General features: G+C 40.5%; 1 protein-coding gene across 1 annotated transcript in view; it reads left to right on the top strand.

Annotated features, from left to right (window-relative positions):
- Window positions 1-23263, top strand: part of LOC127411735 (muscular LMNA-interacting protein-like) — a 44231-nt gene that overhangs the window by 9763 nt on the left and 11205 nt on the right. Inside the window, exon 2 of the mRNA XM_051647458.1 lies at window positions 22289-22414. Coding sequence (XP_051503418.1) covers window positions 22289-22414 — 126 coding nt within the window. The remainder of the gene's footprint in view (window positions 1-22288; window positions 22415-23263) is intronic.

The following is a 23263-nucleotide window of genomic DNA, read 5'->3' as shown; positions in this document are numbered from 1 at the left end:
ATGCACAAAAAATAAATAAATAAACAGATAAACACAACAACAATAATCACATATCCACAAATGACAAATACCCGCCCCATTTCTCCATGAACACTTTATACCTCCCCGTTCCTCTGAATGTTACTTCCTCAAAGGCCGCCACCCTTCCCATCTCTGAGCACCACTCCTGAAAAGAGGGCGCTCCAGCCGATCTCCAGCCCCTCAAAATGATCTGCCTGGTGATCATGACACTAGTTAAGACCCAACTCTTTATGTGTCTATTTTCAATGTCAATGACCGCCCCATCACCCAAGATACAGAGTCTGGGGCAGAATGATACCTGAATGCCTAACACATCGCACACGAGACTCTGCACCTTTAACCAAAACTTTTGAATTTCAACACACCCCCAAAAGACATGGGTTATATCTCCGTCCGCTGATTGGCATCGCCAGCAGGTGGGTGTGTCTTTAAGACCAAGCCTATACAATTTAGAGGGGGTCCAATAGAACCGATGTAAAATCTTGAATTGAATAAGGCGCACCCTTGCATCTCTAGATGCAGTTTTTATGTTTTTTAAAATCCTAGCCAATTCTCCCTCCTCCAATTCTAAGTTTAAACCTTTCTCCCATAATCTCTTGAGAGTGGTTGAGACTCCGTCCCCCAGACTCTGAATTAGCAGGGAGTAATACAGTGATGCCTCATGACCTTTTCCAAAAGCAGAAATCACCTCTCCCAGAGTATCTGCTGCTTTAGGGGGGTGTATGCTATTCCCAAAAATAGTACAGAGCAAGTGGCATAGCTGAAGATACCTAAAAAAACTGAGATCTGGGGATCCCAAAATATTGAACCAAATTTTCAAAGGATCTCATCACACCACTCTCATAAAGATCACCGAGTGTATTAACCCCCATCACAATCCACTCTGACCAACAAAAAAGGGACTTAATGCATAGTTTGGGGTTTAGCCATTGGCTTGAGGAAACATTTAGATAAATATCTGAATTAAACACTCTGGACACTTTTGTCCATATTGAGTGCAAATATCAACTAACGGGGTGTGATTTAACTTCTCTGGTTAGATTGGCAGAAAGGCTTTGCAATGGCAAAATAGGGGCAATAACTTCTTGTTCAGTGCAGAACCAGGGAGGGGCTCTTTCAGGTGGAAGCGACCAATGAGCCAAATGTCTGAGACCGAGAGGTGGTGGCGTAGTAGGCTAAAGCACATAACTGGTACCACCATTGTGTCCTTGAGCAAGGCACTTAACTCCAGGTTGCTCTAGGGGGATTGTCCCTGTAATAAGTGCACTGTAAGTCGCTTTGGATAAAAGCGTCTGCCAAATGCATAAATGTAATGTAATGTAATGAATGCATAATAATAAAACAAAATCTTGTGTAGGCCTAGCCCTCCTTTGTCAATCGGCCTATGTAGCTTACTAAAATGTAATCTGGGGCGTTTGCCACTCCAAATAAAAGACTTCGCTATGCTCTCAAATTGCTTGAAATAAGAGAGGGGGACATCTACCAGGAAAGACTGTAGCAGGTAGTTAAATTTTGGAATACAGTTCATTTTAATAACATTAACCTTCCCAATCATCGATAAAAGTAATGAAGCCCACCTGTCTACGTCGCTCGAAATCCTTTTTATTAAAGGGTCAAAATTAACTAACTAAATCAGACAAATTTGTTGGGAATAAAATACCCAAATACTTAATGCCCGTTACTGGACATTACGCTGTTAGAGTCAAAGCTTCGGATTTAGACCAGTTGACTTTGTATCCTGAGAATTTGGAAAAGGAATTAATAATTCTGTGGAGGCAAGGCATAGATTTAGTAGGGTCAGAGACAAATAATAAAATATCATCTGCATAAAGCAGAAGCTTATGCGCCATGCCTCCCGCCATCACCCCTGGAAAATGATCCTCCTTTCTTATCGCGGCTGCTAATGGTTCCAGGGCAAGACAGAACAATAATGGGGAAAGAGGGCAACGTTGCCGTGTGCCCCTATTCAGAGTAAAATAATCTGAAATTAATCAATTTGTTTGTACCGCCGCTACCGGGTGTCTATAAAGTAACTTGATCCAACCAATAAACGTACTTCTGAACACATTAATTCCAAAATCTTAAAAAGATAATCCCATTCTACCATATCAAATGCCTTTTGACTCGGCATCAAGTGAGATGGCAGCGACCAGAGTCTGATCATTCACCACTGACTACATGATATTGATGAAACGTCTAATGTTATCAGAAGAGCTACGACCCCCGAATAAACCCCACCTGATCTATATGTATAAGAGATGTCATAAATTTACATAATCGGTTAGCCAACTTTTTACATCTAGCTGGATCAGGGAAATTGGACGGTAACTCTTACACTCGCATGGATCTTTGTCCTTTTTAAGAACCAGACTGATCCGGGCTTGCATCATGGTTGGTGGAAGCTTTCCATTCTTAATGATTCCAAATAAACTTCTAACAAAAGTGGAGCCAATTCTGTAGCATAAGATCTAAAAACTTCAGCAGCAAAGCCATCTGACCCCGAAGCCTTGCCTGTAGGTAAGGCCTTAATTACCACATCAAGTTCCTCCAAGGTTATCTCAGAATCAAGAGAGTTTTTTTGCTCAGTCGTCAATTTAGGGAGTTCTAATGGTTCCACAAAATTCCTAATATCATTATCAGTAGACGAAGACATGTAACTATAGAAATAGAATTCTTTAAAGGCATTATTAATATCAATGGCTGAGGTAAAAATTTCACCTGCACCCGAAAGAAAGGTAGAAAAAACTCTAACTGCTTTATATATCTAGCCAAAAGCTTCCCTGCTTTGTCTCCTGACTAAAAAATATGTCTGTCTTGCCCTGAATAACCAAAACTCCACTTTCTGTGACAAAATAGTATTATATCTGTATTTCAAATGGGTCAATTCTCCGAGGCTATTAGACGACATTCTGCATTTCAGCTCTGCCTCAACACTTTTAATATTCCTTTCCATCTCCACTAGTTCTCGTGCTTTGGATTTTTTGGTGAATGAGGCATACTGTATGAGCCGACCCCTAAGAACCGCCTTAAGTGCCTCCCAAGCCACGCCCACAGAGGATACTGAGGACCAGTTGGTATCCATATAGACATTGATTTCAGTCTTTAACATTTGTTGGAAATCAGGATTTTGCAAAAGGGATACATTAAAGCGCCAGCTGTATGATTTATTTTCCTCCGTATGTGGCAACACCTCTAAACTCACCAGGGTGTGATCTGAGACTAAAAAGTTTCCAATTGAGCAGTTGACAACAGATGAAATGAGGGACTTCTAGAAAAATGTAATCTAGAATAAATCTTATGGACTGATGAAAAAAATGTATAGTCTCTACCAGATGGGTTCAAAAGTCATCAAACATCTGCAAGATCAAGATTTTTACACATCCTGTGAAGTGTCACCGTTGCTCTAGGGGGCTTACACACTTTTGCTTCACTATGATTAAGGACTGAGTCCATCAATAGATTAAAGTCTCCTCCCAATATTATTAGCATAAATATTAGCCAAAATCAACCTTTGCCCCTGAATTTCTGCTAGAACAACAATGACCCTTCCTGATTTATCTTTAATCTGTTTGAGGCATTTAAATTGCAGATGTTTATTTATCAATATAATGACCCCCCTACTCTTACTTGAGCCAGCACTAAAGAAAACATGCCCACCCCATATCTTTCCAAATTTTTCAGCTTCCTGTGGGGAAATATGTGTTTCTTGAAGAAACACTATATCATATTTCTTATGTTTAAGAAAATAAATAACCCTCCTTCCTTTTATGGGGTCCCCCAACCCATTCACATTCCACATGGAGAAAGATATCCCACTCATATTAACAATTGACATCTGATATACAGTTGTGCTCAAAAGTTTGTATACCCTTGGAGAATTGGTAATATATATACCATTTTTAAAGAAAACATGAGTGAGCAGGCAAAACACATTTCTTTTATTTCTTATGGGATTCATATTCAACTGTAGGTTATAACAGAATGGCACAATCATAAAACAAAACATGGCAACAAAGAAAAAAATGAAATGACCCCTGTTCAAAAGTCTGTATACCCTTAGTTCTTAATACTGTGTATTGCCCTTTTTAGCATCAATGACAGCGTGCAGTCTTTTGTAATAGTTGTCTATGAGGCCCCAAATTCTTGCAGGTGGTATAGCTGCCCATTCGTCTTGGCAAAATGCCTCCAGATCATGCAAAGGCTTTGGTCGTCTTGCATGAACCGCACATTTGAGATCTCCCCAGAGTGGCTCAATGATATTAAGGTCAGGAGACTGTGATGGCCACTCCAGAACCTTCACCTTTTTCTGCTGTAACCACTGGAGGGTCAACTTGGCCTTGTGCTTAGGGTCATTGTCGTGCTGGAAAGTCCAAGAACGTCCCATGCGCAGCTTTTGTGCAGAAGAATGCAAATTGTCTGCCAGTATTTTCTGATAACATGCTGCATTCATCTTGCCATCAATTTTCACAAGATTCCCCGTGCCTTTAGAGCTCACACACCCCCAAAACATCAGTGAGCCACCACCATGCTTCACAGTGGGGATGGTATTCTTTTCACTATAGGACTTGTTGACCCCTCTCCAAACATAGTGCTTATGGTTGTGACCATAAAGCTCTATTTTGGTCTTGTCACTCCAAATTACAGTGTGCCAGAAGCTGTGAGGCGTGTCAAGGTGTTGTTGGGCTATTTTGTGGCATTGGCACAGTAAAGACTTCTTTCTGGCAACTCGACTATGTAGCTCATTTTTGTTCAAGTATTGTTGTATTGTGCTCCTTGAAACAACCACACCGTCTTTTTCCAGAACAGCCTGTATTTCTCCTGAGGTTACTTGTGGGTTTTTCTTTGTATCCCGAATAATTCTTCTGGCAGTTGTGGCTGAAATCTTTCTTGGTCTACCTGACCTTGGCTTGGTATCAAGAGATCCCCGAATTTTCCACTTCTTAATAAGTGATTGAACAGTACTGACTGGCATTTTCAAGGCTTTGGATATCTTTTTATATCCTTTTCCATCTTTATAAAATTCCATTACCTTGTTACGCAGGTCTTTTGACATTTCTTTTCTGCTCCCAATGGCTCAGTGTCTAGCCTGCTAAGTGCATCCACATGAGAGCTAACAAACATTGACTATTTATACACAGACACTAACTGCAATTTAAAAAGCCACAGGTGTGGGAAATTAATCTTTAATTGCCATTTAAACCTGTGTGTGTCACCTTGTGTGTCTGTAACAAGGCCAAACATTCAAGGGTATGCAAACTTTTGATCAGGGCCATTTGGGTGATTTCTGTTATCATTATGATATAAAAAGGAGCCAAACAACTATGTGATAATAAATGGCTTCATATGGTCACTATACTTAAATAAAAGACTTTTATTTAAAATAAAAGTTTTTTTTGCATGATCAGTCATATTTTCAAAATCAGTGACAAAATTTCACAATTTCTGCCAGGGTATGCAAACTTTTGAGCACAACTGTAATAGAAAAAATAAATTGTGTGTCCAAAACAAGATTACAAAGACCACATTTCAACATCAATGCAACAGTCAAACCCCGAACTTTCCCCAGAACAATAAAAACAGAAACAAGAAAAACGTGCGCATTAACCCCACGCACGATTGCGCCTGGTTAATCCCTCTAAACTCAAAAGGTCCATGTACGCATACGAGAACCCCCGCGACAACTTTGCCAACGGATTGCTCAAGTCCAGTGCTTCTATACAGATTTTGTGAGGCAAAAGTACATAACAGAAAATACTTTGTAAAACAGACCCCAGCCAACATGCAGAACAAAGAGAAAGTTTTCAGAACAAAGAAAAAACAAAGTAGATTAATTCACAGAACTGTTTTGAAGGTGTGTTCCTCCACAAAACAAACTCCAGCTGATATAAAGCTGTTCAGTTTCCTCGGACAGACAAACAATTGTTCAGTGAGCCGGCTGTTATGAGTGCAGCAGATGATGTTATCATTCCAATGTCCCACGAAAATACTCCACAAAAAACAAACTCCAGCCAACAGGAGGCATAAGTACAAAGAATGAACAGATTCATCCATAACTTTCCCAAAGTAGTGTTATTCCACAAAACAAGCTCCAGCCACTAGGCGGAACCAGCACAAAAAGAAACAAAATAGACATCCCGGTTCCTCGGATGATCAAGAGTCAAATTCACTCGGAGGCCGCATAAAAAAAAAAATACATCATGACTTACTCAGTCCGTCAGCTTTATAAAAGACATCCTTTGTGTGGGCATGTGGATATTTTGTGGTCATCTGTAGTGTTCATTCTCAATCTGGCCTGGAACTTCAGTGTAAAAGCGATCTTCTGTCAATGCAAAAGTTCCAGTCATTTCACAATACAAACTCCAGCCGCTAGGCGGAGCCAACGCAGAAGAAACAAAAATGGCGCCCAGCTTCCTTAAACAGTCGAGTTATGTACAGCGAGTCAGTCCACTCGCATAGGTAACATGCAATGGTTTACTCACCCATAGTTTCTATAAAGGACAGTGCTTTTTGGGGGCATAAAAATACTTTGTGGCCGTCTTTGGTGTCTGTTCTCAGTTTGCCTGGAAACATCAGTGCAAAAGCGATCTTCCGTTGATGTAAGTGTTTCTTACATTCCTTGAACTGATCGCGTTTCTCTCTTGTCGAATTCGCAAAGTCCGGGAACAAGAAAATATTGTGATTCTTCCAAGAAAGCTTTCCTTTACTCCTCGCCTGGTGCAACACAAGATCTTTATCGGATGATCTCAGAAATTTGGCCAGGATTGATCAGGGCCTGTCTCCCTCAGCAGATCTGCTAGCTGGGACTCTGTGAGCTCGCTCAATTTCCAGTTTATGGCCTGTTATGTCGAGCAGACTCAGGAAGAGCTCGTCCAGGAATTTCACCATATCTCTGCCCTCTTCATGCTCAGGAATTCCAACAATTCTTATATTGTTCCTTCGATTTCTATTTTCAAGATCAAGCAAAGTGCACAGAACTATTCGCTCACACGTCTGCTTCTCGCATGGCATCACGTGACCTGTGCTTTTTCTTTCTTTAACAAAAAATCTACCACGTAGAATCAGTCTGTCTGTGTAAAAATTTACTTTTGCAAAAGGGTAAATGACTGTGTTTGTGGTGAAAATATTTTCCAGAAATAATCTGATACACAATGTTCCATCTTCCTTTTGTTGCGCTCACAGTTTCAGCATGACTTTTTCACTCACAAGAGTGCGAGGGGAAAGCGGGTCTACCTGCTTCTTGTAACCAATCAAATGAGGTTTTCATTGGCTAGTTTCCTCTGATCTGATTGTTTAAATAACGTGACAGTGTACATCATGCTTGAAGCGGAAGTTGTCTACGTGCACTGCATGTTCACACTGAAATCAAGAGACGTCCAATGAGCTGCTGATGCTGCACATAATAGAAAGTGAGAAGAATATGAAAGCACTGATTTTCAAAGACAAAATTATGATTGGATTTATTCTTCTGTGTGGATTAATTTACAAAATTAATTGTCACCTACATGTTATAGCTCTTAAATTAGTGTACAAATTCCCTAAATATAAATTTGTCTGCAATCTTACAATAAAATTCAGGCTCTGCATATTTCTTTGCTTTGCTTTATTTTTTCTCATTTATTTTCTTGATGGATTTTCTGTTCATGGGGTTTCCATTTTTATTGGTCATGCGCCAAATGCGGCCGGCCCTTACCCATATTCTGAATACCCTGAATGAATACTATAATAACATTTGATACACTTCTCAGATTATTATATCACCTACCATTTAGTGTAATCTTCAACATAATTTCCATATAATACAGTTCTGTAAATAATTTACTGTAATGGATCTACAGACATCACATTTCGACCTTGTATTTTCTTTTCAAACTCTTCATGCCTGGCGATTTAGCACTTTATCCTGGATAAACCACAATGCCCTATAACATCTATAATAAACCGCAGATGACCGGTTATATTTAAAATGACATATATCAATCATCAAAAGATGTTGTTTATATTGCCCTCTGCTTTATTGCTATGCTAGTCTGTCAGTCACATCCTATTAGAGTGACATTCAGTGAATTCGCAACACAAATTTCAAACAAGACAAACTATGCTCTACACTCAGTCTATCATACTTTTGGTGGTAGTTTCTTTCAAATTTTGGGCCACAAAACCCTTTGACAAGAAGGTCACGGGTGATCTTTAAAGTCTATTTTTATCCTGCATTCGTGTCGTGACAAAGGGAACACTTGAATGTCAAAGCTAAAATACGAACCCCACGTGAGGCTGAACGTGTATTGATGTAACATTCAGAAGAAAAGAGGCCTTTTAAATGGATAGTTGTCTAATTTCCTCCGAATCACCACTACTATGGGCAAATGTCAGTCAAAATGTCAGAAAAATGGTCAAATAATATGGCAAACCTTGAGAATTGCATCCCTGGTGCAACATTTATTATCAATAAGGCACAGGAACTTTGTAAAGATGCCTTTCTGTTTGTGTTAACAATCAAGCATTTGAGATGACCTACAATTTTTTTTACCTGCTTTATTACATCATGTTAATTCCTGTTTTTCAGTTTATCCACTCTGACTAATTCATGGCTAGAGGGTTGAAAATCTCCTGCTAAGCTTAATTAGTGAGCCTTTATTGTAAAGATACAGCCACCTATTAACTTAAAATATGTGAAAGACTGACAGGCAATGATCTGTGCATCATTGCGTAATCAAACACCCTCCTTCCAACAGTATTGCAAAAATTAAATGCTAAATTGAATTTCAAGTTAATTTGATTATCCGGATTTGCTCGATGTGTGTGATGCACCTTGCATTCTAAATGATAATTAATAGCTTGTTTGGGATGGGAAGACTTCTCCGTGACTGTGCATCTTTTCCTTGTTTTAGACAAACCCAGATAACCTGTTTTACAAGTGACTGACTCACAGGAAAAACGATAATTAGGGAAATGAAAATAATTCTTTATTTAATCATGCAGAAATTAATGGTGACAGAACTGGCAAACTCTTCAGAAATATTGAGAGTATTTGCCCAATTAAATGTGCTTCAGTGAGCTCAGCGAGTATTGATGCTGACTACCACTCCTAGAGTCGTAAGTTTGAAACCAGGGTGTGTTGAGTGACTCCAGCCATGTCTCCTAAGCAACCAAATTGGCCCGGTTGCTAAGGAGGGTTGAATCACATGGGGTAACATTCTCGTGGTCGCGATTAATGGTTCTCGCTCTCAATGGGGCGCATGGTAAGTTGTGTGTGGATCGTGGAGTGTAGCATGAGCCTCCACGTGCTGGGAGTCTCCGCGGTGTCATGCATGAAGAGCCACGCGATAAGATGCGTGGACTGACGGTCTCAGAACAACTGAGACTTTTCCTCCACCACCCGGATTGAGGTGAGTAACCGTGCCACCACAAGGACCTACTAAGTTGTGGGAATTAGGCATTCCAAATTGGGAGAAAAGGGGATAAAAAAAATAAAAAATGTGCTTCGGTGTGGTGGCGTTTATTAAGAATGGGGCAGTGCTGGGGATGTGTGACCTTCAAATGCTTGCTGAAGTGCAACAGGCCCTTGAGTGAAATCACTTTAGTTAAATATCTCACATATGGCTGTGGACTTGCTGTCATGGTTAAATAAAAACTTGGAAAAGAATAGAGCACAAACTCTGTTCCAAAACCTGTCCACCACATAGGTGTCTGCCTTCAGTGGTGAACTCTCAGGGCCTGCAAAGTCTTCTTTGCTTGTGTAACAGGTCTTATAATACAAATTTTTTTTCTCTTTATGTGCTTTTCATTGCTTCCCACTCCTGATTCTGTCCATTTGCAGACTTCGTCAGTATACAATCAAATAGTGGCAAAAGGTTAGATTTTCTTCCTTGATGTTTAAAAGTGTGAGTCTAAGCTACACCCCTCACACCAGGTTCACACATCCTCCGTGAGCGGGGCATGAGCAGCGTATTTTCGTTTTGGCGACCATATTAACAGATGACACCATTTACACTGCAAGTGTGAGTCACAAGGTGACATGCCCAGAAGCGTCCCATACACGGCAGTGAGTGGATAGTTTCGGCATTTAGCCTATTTTGCCACGCGGCTCACACCGGCTTTGGGTGCAGTACAACTCTAAATAATCAGGAGATTATAGAAAAGACACAAAAGCAAATCAAAATTATTCAAACCGAACATATAATACAATACAATTTATATGTCTGCATGCATAAAATAAAGAATTAATAAACTGCTGGACCTTTTGCCATTCTGCGTATATAGGTGTACAGTTTAGACACAACATTAACCAATCACAACCAAGTGTGCTGATAAAGATGAAGTGCACATGACTGCCCACTGTTGTCCTTGAACAGCAATAACCTCAGCTTATTACGACCTTATTAAAGAAAAGAAAATTGGCATAGGACCCCATAGATAATTTTATTTCCTGCGCAGAGGCGCTGCTGTTTCTCGCAGAAGAGACGCAGCCAATGTGAACGTCCAACATGAACACCACGCTCACGGAGGATGTGTGAACCCTGCGTCAGTGCCTTCAGATCAGAATTTCCAGTAAATCTCTCAAAATTGCAAACAAATAAGAATGTAGTGTCAGATTGACAGATTCATCAGCCAATCATATTAGATTTATTTGTACATTGTGGGTGTAGGGTTTTAGATAGGGATGTTAAGCGATTCAAATTTGTAATTACAATGAATAAAATTATTTGCCAATTATTTCAATTAATAACAACCAATCACAGACATCAATATTTGCATAAAATTAATTCAATATAAACTGATGAGCCAAAACATTATGATCTGATATTATGACCTAACATTCCTAATATGCTGTTGGTCCTCCGCGTGCCACCAAAACATCACAGACCCGCCAAGGCATGGATTCTACTAGACCTCTGAAGGTGTCCTGTGGTATCTGGCACCAAAACATTATCAGCAGATACTTCAAGTCCTATAAGTCACGAGGTGGAGCTGCTGTGGATCGGACTTGTTGGTCCAGCACATCCCACATATGCTCAATCGGATTGAGATCTGGGGAATTTGTAGGCCAGGGCAACACTTTGAATCCTTCATCATGTTCTTCAAACTATTCCTGAACAATGTGTTCAGTGTGACAGGGCACATTATCCTGCTGAAAGGGGCCACTGCCATCAGGAAATACCATTGCCATGAAGGGGTGTACCTGGTCTGCAACAATGTTTAGGTAGGTGGCACATGTCAAATTGACGTCCACATGAATGGCTGGACCCAGGATTTCCCAGCAGAACATCACTTCTGCAGGTAAACGGCACACACATACATGGCCGTTCATGTGATGTAAAAGAAAACAGAACTCATCGGACCAGACAACCTTCTTCCACTGCTCCAAGGTCCAGTTCCGACGCTCATGTGCCCATTGTAGGCACTTTCGACAGTGGACAGGGGTGTCTGGGGTTTCTGTGACTTGTGACACAGTAGACCTTCTGCTTGTTCAGATCAGATGGGATAGCCTTTGTTGCCCTCGCCCATCAATTAGCCTTGGTCGCCAAACACCCTGTTGCCAGTTTGTGGTTTGTCCCTCCTCTGACCACTGTTAGTAGGTACTCACTACTGCTGACCGTGAGCACTTCACAAGCCTTGCCATTTCAGAGATGCTCTGACCCAGTCATCTAGCCATAACAACTTGGCCCTTGTCAAAGTCGCTCAGACCTTTACTCCTGCCCATTTCTCCTGCTTTCAAAATGTTGACTATGAGAACTGATTGTCTGCTTGCCATCTAATCTACCCAGACCTTGACATGGGGCCTTGTTAGGAGATGATCAACGTTATTTGCTTCACCTGTGAGTGGTCAAAATGTTTTGGCTCATCAGTGTATAATGATTAAATTAATCTAAATAATTATATTCAAATAATTAGAAATATAATATACTGTATATAATAAAGATAATAATTCATATAATTGAAATGCATTACATAATTATGATAGATGAGTAGAGCACTGATTAAACAATAGAAAAAGTGCCTTTAGAAAGCAATCTTTTGTCTATTTCCATATCATTGAACATAAGCCTCATTGGCCAACAGTCTACAGCCATCCACTTTGCAATTGAATTTATCAATCTGTCCAAGGTAGACTTATTATAAGGGCTAAGGATACGTCTTTGTTATGCATTGGAAGCTTTTGAAGAATCCCACTTTGATTGCATTGTGTCATTAACACCGTATTTTTAGGATGCTGTGTCAAGTTAAATGTAGTTTGAAATGTAGAAAAACACGTTTCAAGACTCCTGCATTTGGAGCTGTGCTACATCTAGCTTTGTTTGAATGCAAGAACGTGTTCTTAGCTTGTGCTGTTTGCTGTCAGTAAGTGTGGTTTGTTGCCTGTACAGCTTGAGTTGCGCTTACTGCCCCTTGCTGACAGAGACTAGCAAAAATATGAAGGTGGTACTTCAAGCTTGAATTGCTTCAGTGGTAGGAATATTCCTTATTAGGGTCCGAGGCATGATTAGTTGTGTCAATTTAGTTTTTTCAATGTAATTAATCGTACTAAATAAACACGTTATATGTGTGTTCCCTCGCAATAGTTTTGCTTTCCCTCAAAATACAGTAGTTTGTTCCCTCACAATATGCTTTGCATATCTTAGCAATAGTTTGCATTCCCTCAGAACATGTTTTGCGTTCCTTACAATAGTTTGTTTCCTCAGAAAACATTTTGCATTCCCTCACAATAGCTTGCGTTTCCTCAAGATACATTTTCCATTCCCTTGCAACAGTTTGCCTTCCCTCACAAAAAGTTTTGCATTCCCTTGGAATAGTTTGCATTCCCTCACAATAGTTTTGCATTTCCCCACAATTATACTGGGTTCCCTCGCAAATACCTTTATCCATCCCTTACAAAAATGATATTAAATCTATAGTAACCATAGTTGAAATTTTTTATTAGTAGTAAAACCATAGAAACCACAGCATTTACCATGGTTTTACCACGGTAACTGTAATTCAACTATAATATTTGTAGTAAAACTATAACCACAAAATGTACCATGGTTTACAGCAGTAACCATATTTTAACCATAATATTAATTGTTTTTCCTATATTATTACTATGGTTTTACATAGTTATTGCAATACAATGCGTAATATTTATATTTATTAAATGATTTAATTTTGAATAATTTGGCCATCTATTCAGTACATCTGAAGCCATACATTAAATAGAAAATATTTTCAAATTGCAGATTATACCTACTATACAATGTTTACACTCCATACCAAAAACTCTAGAAGAATTATTTTCAAGTGGGGTAGTGTAGAATGTGAAAAGAAAAAGAAAACACCAGGCAGTGCATTTCTTGTGGTGTTTGCTAAGTTATGTATCACCATTATTATTACTCATACTTGTTGTTAGGGATATGAACTTTTTAGTACATTTGTGCTATGAACATGAATAATACCTTAGATCGTGTGGCTTGTTGAGGAGTGGTGTGCTATTATTTTTCTAAGCGGTCAGAAGTGCGATTTTCGTCGACAGAAAATAAAATATAAATAAAAGCCCATAGACTTACATTGAAGGAGTGACCTGAACCATAAATATACAAACTAAGCTGGTTGGGACGTGTCAACCATGCCACCATCTTGGAATGATCAACAAGTTGAATGTACTTTAAGTCAATAGAGGAGAAGCCTTTAGAGCGCTGCATATTCTGCTTTAGTCTGGAAACAGTTCATCATATAATCATTTGACTGCCTGGGTGCTAATCTTCAATATGTTTGTCACAATATATTAATTTGTAGAAAAATTATTTGTAGTTTGCTAAGCAATAATTAATTAAATATATTATATATACACACACACACACACACATTAAAAATGCTGTTTTAGAAGAAAAAATCACAGGAATTGTCACGTATTGTATGGTAGTAGAGATGATGATGATGACGAGAGGCGATGGATCAATTTGTAGGCTTTAATGAAGAAGATGATGAGGATATCAAACAACATAGAGAAAACAAAAAATCAAATAGTCTCTGAACTACACACTAACATAAGTGTTACACGGACAAGAACTGAAAATGAATGAACAAAATTGGAGGGTATTTATACACAAAAGGATCTAATGAGGAAATGGAAGACAGGTGAGGATGATGAGGAACAGATGGAAGTGAAGAGGGCAGTGCACTATGGAAGATGTTGTCTGGGAGAAAAGTCGTAGGGAAACATGAGGGAGACAGACTGTGACATTACCCCCTCCCCCCCCTTTAAAAGGCAACTCCTGGCACCTAAGGGTAGAGCAGGGCAGGAGGAAACAGGTGACCATAGGACAGGGATGGAGTCAGGAGGTCTGGGGGTGGCCTCAGGGCTGGGATTGGATCGGGAGGCCTGGGGGGCAGACTCAGGTATGGGATCCGGAGGCCTGGGAGGCGGCCTCAGGGCTGGGATGGGATCCAGAGGCCTGGGAGGTGGTCTCAGAGCAAGGAAAGGATCCAGGGGCCTGGGAGGCGGCCACAGAGCAGGGACAGGGTCAGGAGGCCTGGGAGGCTGAGTCATGGGAGGCAGAGCCATGGAAGGCTCGAGGGGCAGAGCCATGGGAGGCGGAGCCGTGGTGGGCTCGAGGGGTGGAGCCAAGGGACGCAGTGCCAGGGAAGGCGGAGTCATGGAAGGCTTGATGGGCGGAGACAAGGGAGGTGGGCCAGCGAAGGCGGAGTCATGGAAGGCTCGAGAGGCGGAGCCAAGGGAGGTGGAGACATGAGAGGCTCGAGGGGCAGAGCCATGGAAGGCGGAGCCGTGAGAGACTTGAGAGGCAGAGCCAGGGAACATGGTGCCCGGAGAGTAGCTGACGGCTCGAAGGGCCAGAGTGGAGCCTAAGGTTCGGAGGACCGAGGCGGAGCTGGGGGATCGGAGGACTGAGGCAGAGCTGGTGGGACTGAGGACTAAGGCAGAGCTGGAGGGAAGGAGGTCCCTGGTAGAGCCGAAGAAGGAGCCAGGTGACCGAGGGTCGAGGGACCTCGGTGACGCTGATAGGCTGACAGACCATGGTGGAGATGAGGGGACGTAGGGCCGAGGTGATGATGAGGGATCGGAGGGCTAAGGTGGAGTCCAGGGCTCGGAGGGTCTAGGCGGAGTCAGAGGCTTTGAAGTTCCTCTAGACCGTGGTTTCATAGAGGGCGAAGGTCATGAGGGGAACTGTCTGATCAGAGGAAGGAGGAGGAGCCGATGTTCTGGGTGGAGCCAGCGGAGGATAAAGGGCTAGGGTGCTGGATGGAACCAGCGGAGGAGGAAGGGCTAGGATGCTGGATGGAACCAGTGAGTCCAAGATGCTGGACAGAACCAGCAGAGTAGAGGGGCTAGATGGAACCAGCGGAGGATGAAGGGTAGTCAGGGTGGGAATCAGGGCGGGAATCAATTCAAGGACAATAAGCTCCGTGAGAGCTGGCTCTGGGACAGTCAAGGCTAAAGGCACTGGCTCTGGGACGGTCGAGGCTACAGGCATAGGCTCTGGCTCGTTAACTGTGGCAGGCATGGGCAGTGGCTCGTTAACCGTGGCAGGTGTGGGTGCTGGCTCATTAACTGTGGAAGGCTTGGAGGGAGGAGCCATGGAAGACTGGGGGGCATCCACTGTGGGAGGAGATACAAAATCCTCATCCTCCACACCCACAGTGTAAGGTGAGCCGCTAAGTTGCAGAGTCACCTCCACGAATTCGAGCAGCGTCCAGTGAGGATTAGCTCCTTTAGTGCACTAATGAGACCAGCCCTGAAGAAAACCACAAGAGAGTGGTCTCCATAGTGCACCAAATTTGCCAGCAGGAGAAACTCATGCACGTGATCCTCAACTGGACCGTCCCCTTGTTCGAGGAGGAGGATTCTCACTGCAGGTATATCCATCTTTGTAGGTCAGTTCTTCTGTCACGTATTGTATGGTAGTAGAGATGATGATGAAGAGGCGAGAGGCGATGGATCAATTTGCAGGCTTTAATGAAGAAGATGATAAGGATATAAAACAGGATGATGAGGAACAGATGGAAGTGAGGGCAGTGCACTATGGGAGATGTAGTCCGGGAGAAAACTTCAAAATAAGAGTCCTAGGGAAACATGAGGGAGACAGACTGTGACAGGAATTTTGATATCTGTGGTTGTATTTCTCAGAAATCAAAGACTGGCTAACTTAATGTAAATTATGAATACTTCATGTCATTATTTAATATCTGTATAATATAAGCTCATGTTATTTAATGTACTGTAGATGTACATGCAAATTATAGACTATAAATATCACTGCAATTATTTATTATCTCATTTTAATTACAGTTTTTCTCGATCTATTTTAAACATTTCTCCAAACTCAGGTCAATGCTCTCAAAACAATCAGCATAGCCATCTGAACACTTTCTAATTGTCCTAAACAGATTGTAAGTTTTCATACATTTCATACAAATTACAAATTACATGCATAATTTTCTCAAAACACTGTGTACAAAATTCTCCAATGTTTTCACAATAATTAATACAACCAATCAAAATGATAATATATGAGTAAAAAGCAATTGCAGCTCTTTCTATTGTTTTTACACAAATAAAAAAACATTTATGTACCATTTTCCAAACACAACAAACAAAACTCTGTTATTTTTCATATTCCCAATTGCACATGGTATGTTCTCAATTATCCCCAAATTGATATCTGCTGGAATAGTAATATTTACAACACAGGAAATGCAATTTTCCTAATTGTTTACACATTTTTCACAATTACAATAACTATAAAAGGGAAAAAAACAAGAAAAAGAATAAGAACAAGAGCAAGGATGAGAAGGGGAAAAGGAAAATATGAAAGAGGGAGAGGTGGTGAGAGGGTAGAGGAAGGATAGTAATGAGAGGGAGAGGAAGAGTGAAAGAGGTAGAAAGAGATGAGGGGAGAGGAGGTTAGGGTGTAGGATGAGAAGGAGCAAGCAGAGTTGATGGTGTAAGAAGAGGAGAAGAAGCAAGCAGATTTGATGGCTTAAGAAGAGGAGAGGGTGTAAGAAGAGAAGAAGGTGTAGGAAAAGGAGAAGTTGTAAGAAGAGGAGAGGGTGTAGGAGGAGGAGGAGCAAGTAGAGTTGAAGGTGTAAGAAGAGGAGAGGGTTTAGGAAAAGGAGAAGGTGTATGAAGAGGAGAGGATGTAGGAGGAAGAGAATGAGAAAGCAGAGTTGAGGGTGTAAGAAGAGGAGAGGGTGTAGGAAGAGGAGAAGGAGCAAGTAGAGTTGAGGGTGTAAGAAGAGGAGAGTGTATAGGACAGGGGTGTCAAACTCAGTTCCTGGAGGGCCACAGCCCTGCAGAGTTTAGTTCCAGCCCTGCTCCAAAATACCTCCTTGTAATCGTCAAGCACTCCTGAAGACCTTGATTAGCTGCTTCAGGTGTGTTTAATTAGGGTTGGAGCTAAACTCTGCTGGACTGTGGCCCTCCAGGAACCGAGTTTGACACCCCTGGTGTAGAAAGAGGAGAGGGTATAGGAAGAGAAGGAGCAAGCAGAATTGAGGGTGTAAGAAGAGGAGAGGGTGTAGGAAGAGGAGAATGAGCAAGCAGAGTTGAGGGTGTAAGAAGAGGAGAGGGTACAGGAAGAGAAGGAGCATGCAGAATTGAGGGTGTAAGAAGAGGAGAGGGTGTAGGAAGAGGAGAAAGAGCAATCAGAGTTGAGGGTGTAAGAAGAAGAGAGGGTTTAGGAAGAGGAGAAGGTGTAGGAAGAGGAGAAGTTATAGGAGGAAAGGGGTGTAGGAAGAGGAGGAGCAAGCAGAGTTTAGGGTGAAGAAGAGGAGAAGGTGTAGGAAGAGGAGAGGGTGTAGGAAAAGGAGAAGGTGAAGGAGGAGGAGAAGGAGCAAGTAGACTTGAGGGTGTAAGAAGAGGAGAGGGAGTATGAAGAGAAGGAGAAAGCAGAGTTGAGAAAGTAAACAGAGGAGAGGGTGTAGGAAGAGGAGAAGGAGCAAGTGGAGTTGAGGGTGCAAGAAGAGGAGAGGGTGTATGAAGAGTAGAAGGGGGAGGAGGAGAGGGAGAAGAGATGGGTAGAGTGGAGGGCATTGGTATAGTGGAAAGAACAAGAGAATAAATTGTAAGAAGACATGAGCAAAAAGGACAGGGACAGCAGGGTGGAAGAGGAGGGAGGAGAGGTAGAAGGATAGGGTACAGATGGGTTTCAAATTAAATGAGAGCAACCCTAACTGACCCTGTAATAAATCATGGTCTCTTCTTGAGAGAAGCTGGACAGAGAGTTCAGCCCAACATTAACAGATCCACAGTGGCATCAGTTATCTGAACATTTCAGAAGAAATACCGGTAGTAACTACAGTAAACATTTCTAGTTCTATATTTATGGGTATTGCACTATACTATAGTTGTTTATAAGGCACATTTGTAGTTGTGGGACAGTCTTAGGATGCTTCTCAAATTGAAGGCTGCAGCTGAGTAAGGCTGTGTCCTTCCCAGAAAAGTCCTTCGGAGGCTGTAGTCTTGACTCCTCATCAGCATTCAGTGCTAGAATGAGACGGTCTAGTAAGACAGCATGGCGAACCATAAGCTTAGAATCATGTGATATTTTACTTTGTTTAGAAAACCCATATATTTCAGAAAACAAGAAATATGTCCTTAATCCCTTAATTGTTTTAGCAAAATATTTTATTCACAAAGCTAGAGTCATTCAAAAAAGCCTTTATATATACATTTTACAACACTGATCTTAGAATTTATATTTAAACCCTTTCAAATAAAAAACGGAACCATAGACTTGTAAAAACTATAAAACTTTTAAAACTTTTCAAATTCATGTAACTGCCCTTTTATTAATTTTATTTATTTATTTTTTTGTGCTTGTATCTTCTAATGTGTTGTATTGTCTAAACTGCTTGCATTTTTATTTTTCTACATGTTGTCATTGCTGCAAATGCGAATAAAAACTTGAACAGAGAGAAAAAAGTAAGCTGCGTCATAAAGGTTTCCTCCTCTGCGGTCACACGACTCATTTAGAATTTGGGACATATGCAAAGGATTATGGGTGACTGAAGGCCACGAAGGATGGCCATGAGGATCGCTTCCTCCATAATATGGCAAACGAAGGCTGCGAAACGAGGCTGCCTTCCAAGTGTCCTCACAATTAAGACGGTCTTCTACAGTGCTATATACTATATAAAGAATACTACAGGACAATCAACTATTCCATAATAGTTGCCACAATTGAACATATTGTAAGGCGAAATGCCATCCGGATGAAGCAGATATACAAAGTGCCCTTTGAGAGGAACTCTATCTGAGTGAAAGTGTTGCGATTCCAGTTTGTTCAAGTAAGTGTAAGCCACGCAATTACTGTACTTTACAATACTAAGTTATTGTTTTCCTGGATGTTATGTATCTATATACCATTCTACTGTACGTGGAAAATAATTTGGCCTCTCTATGCCTAGTGCTACATCAAAGTGGGAACTCAGACTGTTCCGCAATAGTTAGCAACTTTGTAATCAATGCCTTTACTGCAATACAGCAAAAAACAGTAACTTCTTGTACCTTGTGTTCTTTTACTCTAGAGGATTTTGGAGTTGGATAGCAGTGCAACACATTATGAGTACCTGTATATTGATGAAGCTGGCTTCAATCTTAACAAATAAAAAGGAGAAGAGGGAGGAATGTGATTGGCCATCGTGCTACAGTCAATGTCCCTGGACGATGGGGAGGCAACATCACCATGTGTGCCGCAGTTTCCACTGGACATAGTGTGTTGTGGCACATAATGCTGTCCTGGGGCCATACAACATAGAAAGGATCCAAAAATGTTTAAACTCCCTCAATGAAACCTTCTTTCCGCAGGTTAACCAGGAGCAAATGGAGCGAATTTGGTAGTTGTTTTGGACATTTCCAATTCCACCATTTGGCGCTGGTGCGTGAGTGGTTTGAGCATCACCCACTTTCATGATGGTGTTCCTTCCACCATATTCCCCTTTCTTACATCCAGTTGAGGAGTTCTTCTCCTCTTGGAGCTAGAAAGTATATGACACAACTCTTACAACTAAGTAAGTCTTCTTCAAGCAGTGGAAGAGGCCTGTGGAGATGTTGAGGCAGAAGCTTGTCAAGCATGGATTCAACATTTACGCTGTTTTTTCCCACGATGCATGGCTCATGAGAATATGTTCTGTGATGTAGATTAAATTCTCTGGCCAAATGTAAATGAGACGCATGATCAATAAAGTTCAGCGATTGCAGTACTGTACAATAAAGTTCAGTGATTGCAGTACTGTACAACAGCAAACATTTGTTGTGTGTTTGTGTGTGTGTGTGTGTGTGTGTGTGTTTGGGGGGGGGGGGGGGGTTCTTCAACAGAGAACACACTTTATCTGTAATGTTAGTATTTATTTTTAATAAGTGCATTACCAGAAAAGAATACAGTGCTTCATTATGCAGTAAACTTTATTGTTTGGCCAAGGCAAGAGCATGTTTAGTTGGCTGTTAATTGTTTTGAGAGCATTTACATTACTTTGGAGAAATGTGTCAAATCGATTGAGAAAAACTTAATAATTTAGTTATGTTTTGTTAATATTATGGTTTATAAATGTAATATACTGTATATGGATAGAACTTAATATGTGTATGTTAGTGCTCTATGATTTAATAACAAAAATATGATTTGGATAAACAAATGTATTATGGATGTTTTTGGAGCTAGATTAATTTATGGTTATGACTTGTCCATCCCATTGTGTTTATGATCACTAGTTCCACTATGTGAAGCTTAAAACATCAGGCAGTACTCTGATGATCAACATCAAGAGCATTTTACCAATACAGTTTAATTTTTAATCTTGTTTAAATTGAAAATCTGTCAATTCAGTTTTATGTGTTTAAGGATGACTCTCGACATTTCCAATATGTCCATAGGAACAGCTGCTAATGCAGCCTCTACGTATATGTATATCTATGACCCGAACCACATCTAGAGACTAGAATATCAAAGCGGCTTTATGGTAGGCTTTTTTTACTTCAGCAACCACCTAGCAACACAAGGCCAACTAACCACAACTAGCAAATGCATGACCACACACTAAAAAACCCTCAGAATACCTTAGCATCTGTACAAAAATGCCATACCAACCAGCCAGAACACCCCAACAACCACAAAGAATCATAAAAAAATAAATAAAATAAAAAAACAAATGCTTAGCAATACCCTGGTAACCACTCACAATACCTTAGCAACCACACAGCAAAGTAAAAAAACAAAAAACAAAAAAACAAACATGCAGAGCAATGCCAAAGAAACACCCAAAGCACCCTAGTAGCAATTGCAAAGCAACAACCAACCAGAACAACCTAGCATCGTGACAGCAAGTTTTGCATGAAGCACCACCATGTTCTTTTTTACAACAAATGTCAAGAGTTATGTATATTTTTGCATACAAGATTTGCTTAAATAGACTAGTTTGAACATCTGCTACAGCCTACACATGATCAGAAACATTACAGTTCTCTGTCAAGAGAGCAAGGCAACAATCGTTAATTGTGAGATTTTAAATGAAAGATGGAAAGGGCAGTCCCACCTCCTACATTTATACACATGAATGGAGCCTCTGTTTCTACTGCATTCCAATGAATATACAACAGCCTTAAAGCATACAATATTATTTTCAATTCATTTCTGGTCTATGGCAGTGCGAAAGTCAGCAGAAGGTAAAATGTTCTAAGTCACTCTATTCTGCCATCATTTATAAGATTGCTTACAGTTTATTTCTGTATTAAACAGTAATTGTCTTTCTTACTAAGAAAATTGTAGTACAAAACTGTAGTCTGGTTTGGGGATGTCTGATGTGCAAATGTGCTGTACAAGGCAATCTTTACTCTTTTACATGTTGTCTAAAATGATGCATCAAACTTTTGTGTCATCATTTTTAGGATGGAGAACAAGTTTTAAATTTTGGCCTATTATCAAGATGAGCACATATTTCATCCAGAGGCAGTTCTCTGTTGACTATATGCTAAACCACTTCTGCTGTATAAAAGGAAAGCATGATTGCAAAATGAAGTATTATGAAAGGCTGTAGCATGATTTTATAATTACAGCCCTTGATTTGTGTCTCAGACTGAAGACTCTGCCGTTTTCATAATATTTTCGTTTCATTCAATGGTCCAATCAGACTACATCTCTATGACACATTACTGATCATTTGGATACAGCACTCATTTTGATTCAGCTTGATGGCTCTTTGTTGTTTTCATATGCATGTGCTCGAGCCACACTGCTACTTTGTGTGTACTGAAACCACTTTAATAACTATTTTACAGGTCACCACTGTCTTTGCAACCAAGCTCAAGTCTTTCAGCTTTGTACCGCTTCTGAAAAGATTGCCTATAGAGTACAGGGTTACAGCAACCTTGAAAAAGGCACTTCAGACAAGCACGCTAAACAAGGTGAGGACTAGCCATACATCACACAGTAAGAAGGAAAAGGACTTGCAACCAGATATTAAAGTTAAATAACAAATTCTGTCATTATTTACTCACCAATTATTTTACACAGCTGTTGTCCATACAATAGATGTTTATGGCCATAGTTGTGGAGCTCCAATAAGGACAAAAAAAAAGCACCATAAAAGTAGTCCATACGACTCATGCACTATATTTCAAGTTTTGTAAAGCCATATGATAGCTGAGTGTTAGGAACAGCTGTTATGTAGTGAAAAAACCCTTTCTGCCGAAGCTCATTCGCATTTGCATTCAGATTAAAAAAGGCCACGTCTATTGCAAGCCCTTTCGACATTTAATCATGTGCTATTTCTTGATATTAGTAAATACATTTGCACTAGTAAAAACATTAATTTTTTATATAAAAAATGGAATTTCAACTAGTAAAAAAACACACAGTAATTACTAATGTCTGCAACTGCATTTTCAAAAGTACAATTTCAAAATGGGCTGTCATTCAATCCTATTCAAATGCAATTACAGATATCTATAATTCGTTTCTTACTATGTAAAATTCCAGTTTCACATAACTATAATCTTTTATATCAATAATTACATTGTAACTAAGTGCAAATAGCCATTCCTGATATCAACAACTGAATTACAGGTGATGCCATGCAAGAGGCAGACGTGTGAGACACGAGCTCTGCGCACTTTGCTAGTTTTTTAATTATTTTCATGTTGTGATCTGGTGAGATTCGATACACCCAGATACATACTTGCTCTTTGAGGTAAACGTGGCAAAGATGTCAAAATCCTCAGACTCTGGAGACATTAAAAGACACTTACGTGTTC

This window comes from Myxocyprinus asiaticus, chromosome 21, assembly GCF_019703515.2.
Source record: "Myxocyprinus asiaticus isolate MX2 ecotype Aquarium Trade chromosome 21, UBuf_Myxa_2, whole genome shotgun sequence".
Lineage (NCBI taxonomy): Eukaryota > Metazoa > Chordata > Actinopteri > Cypriniformes > Catostomidae > Myxocyprinus > Myxocyprinus asiaticus.
Note: the sequence above shows the minus strand (reverse complement) of the source record. Positions and strands in the feature narration are given on the sequence as shown.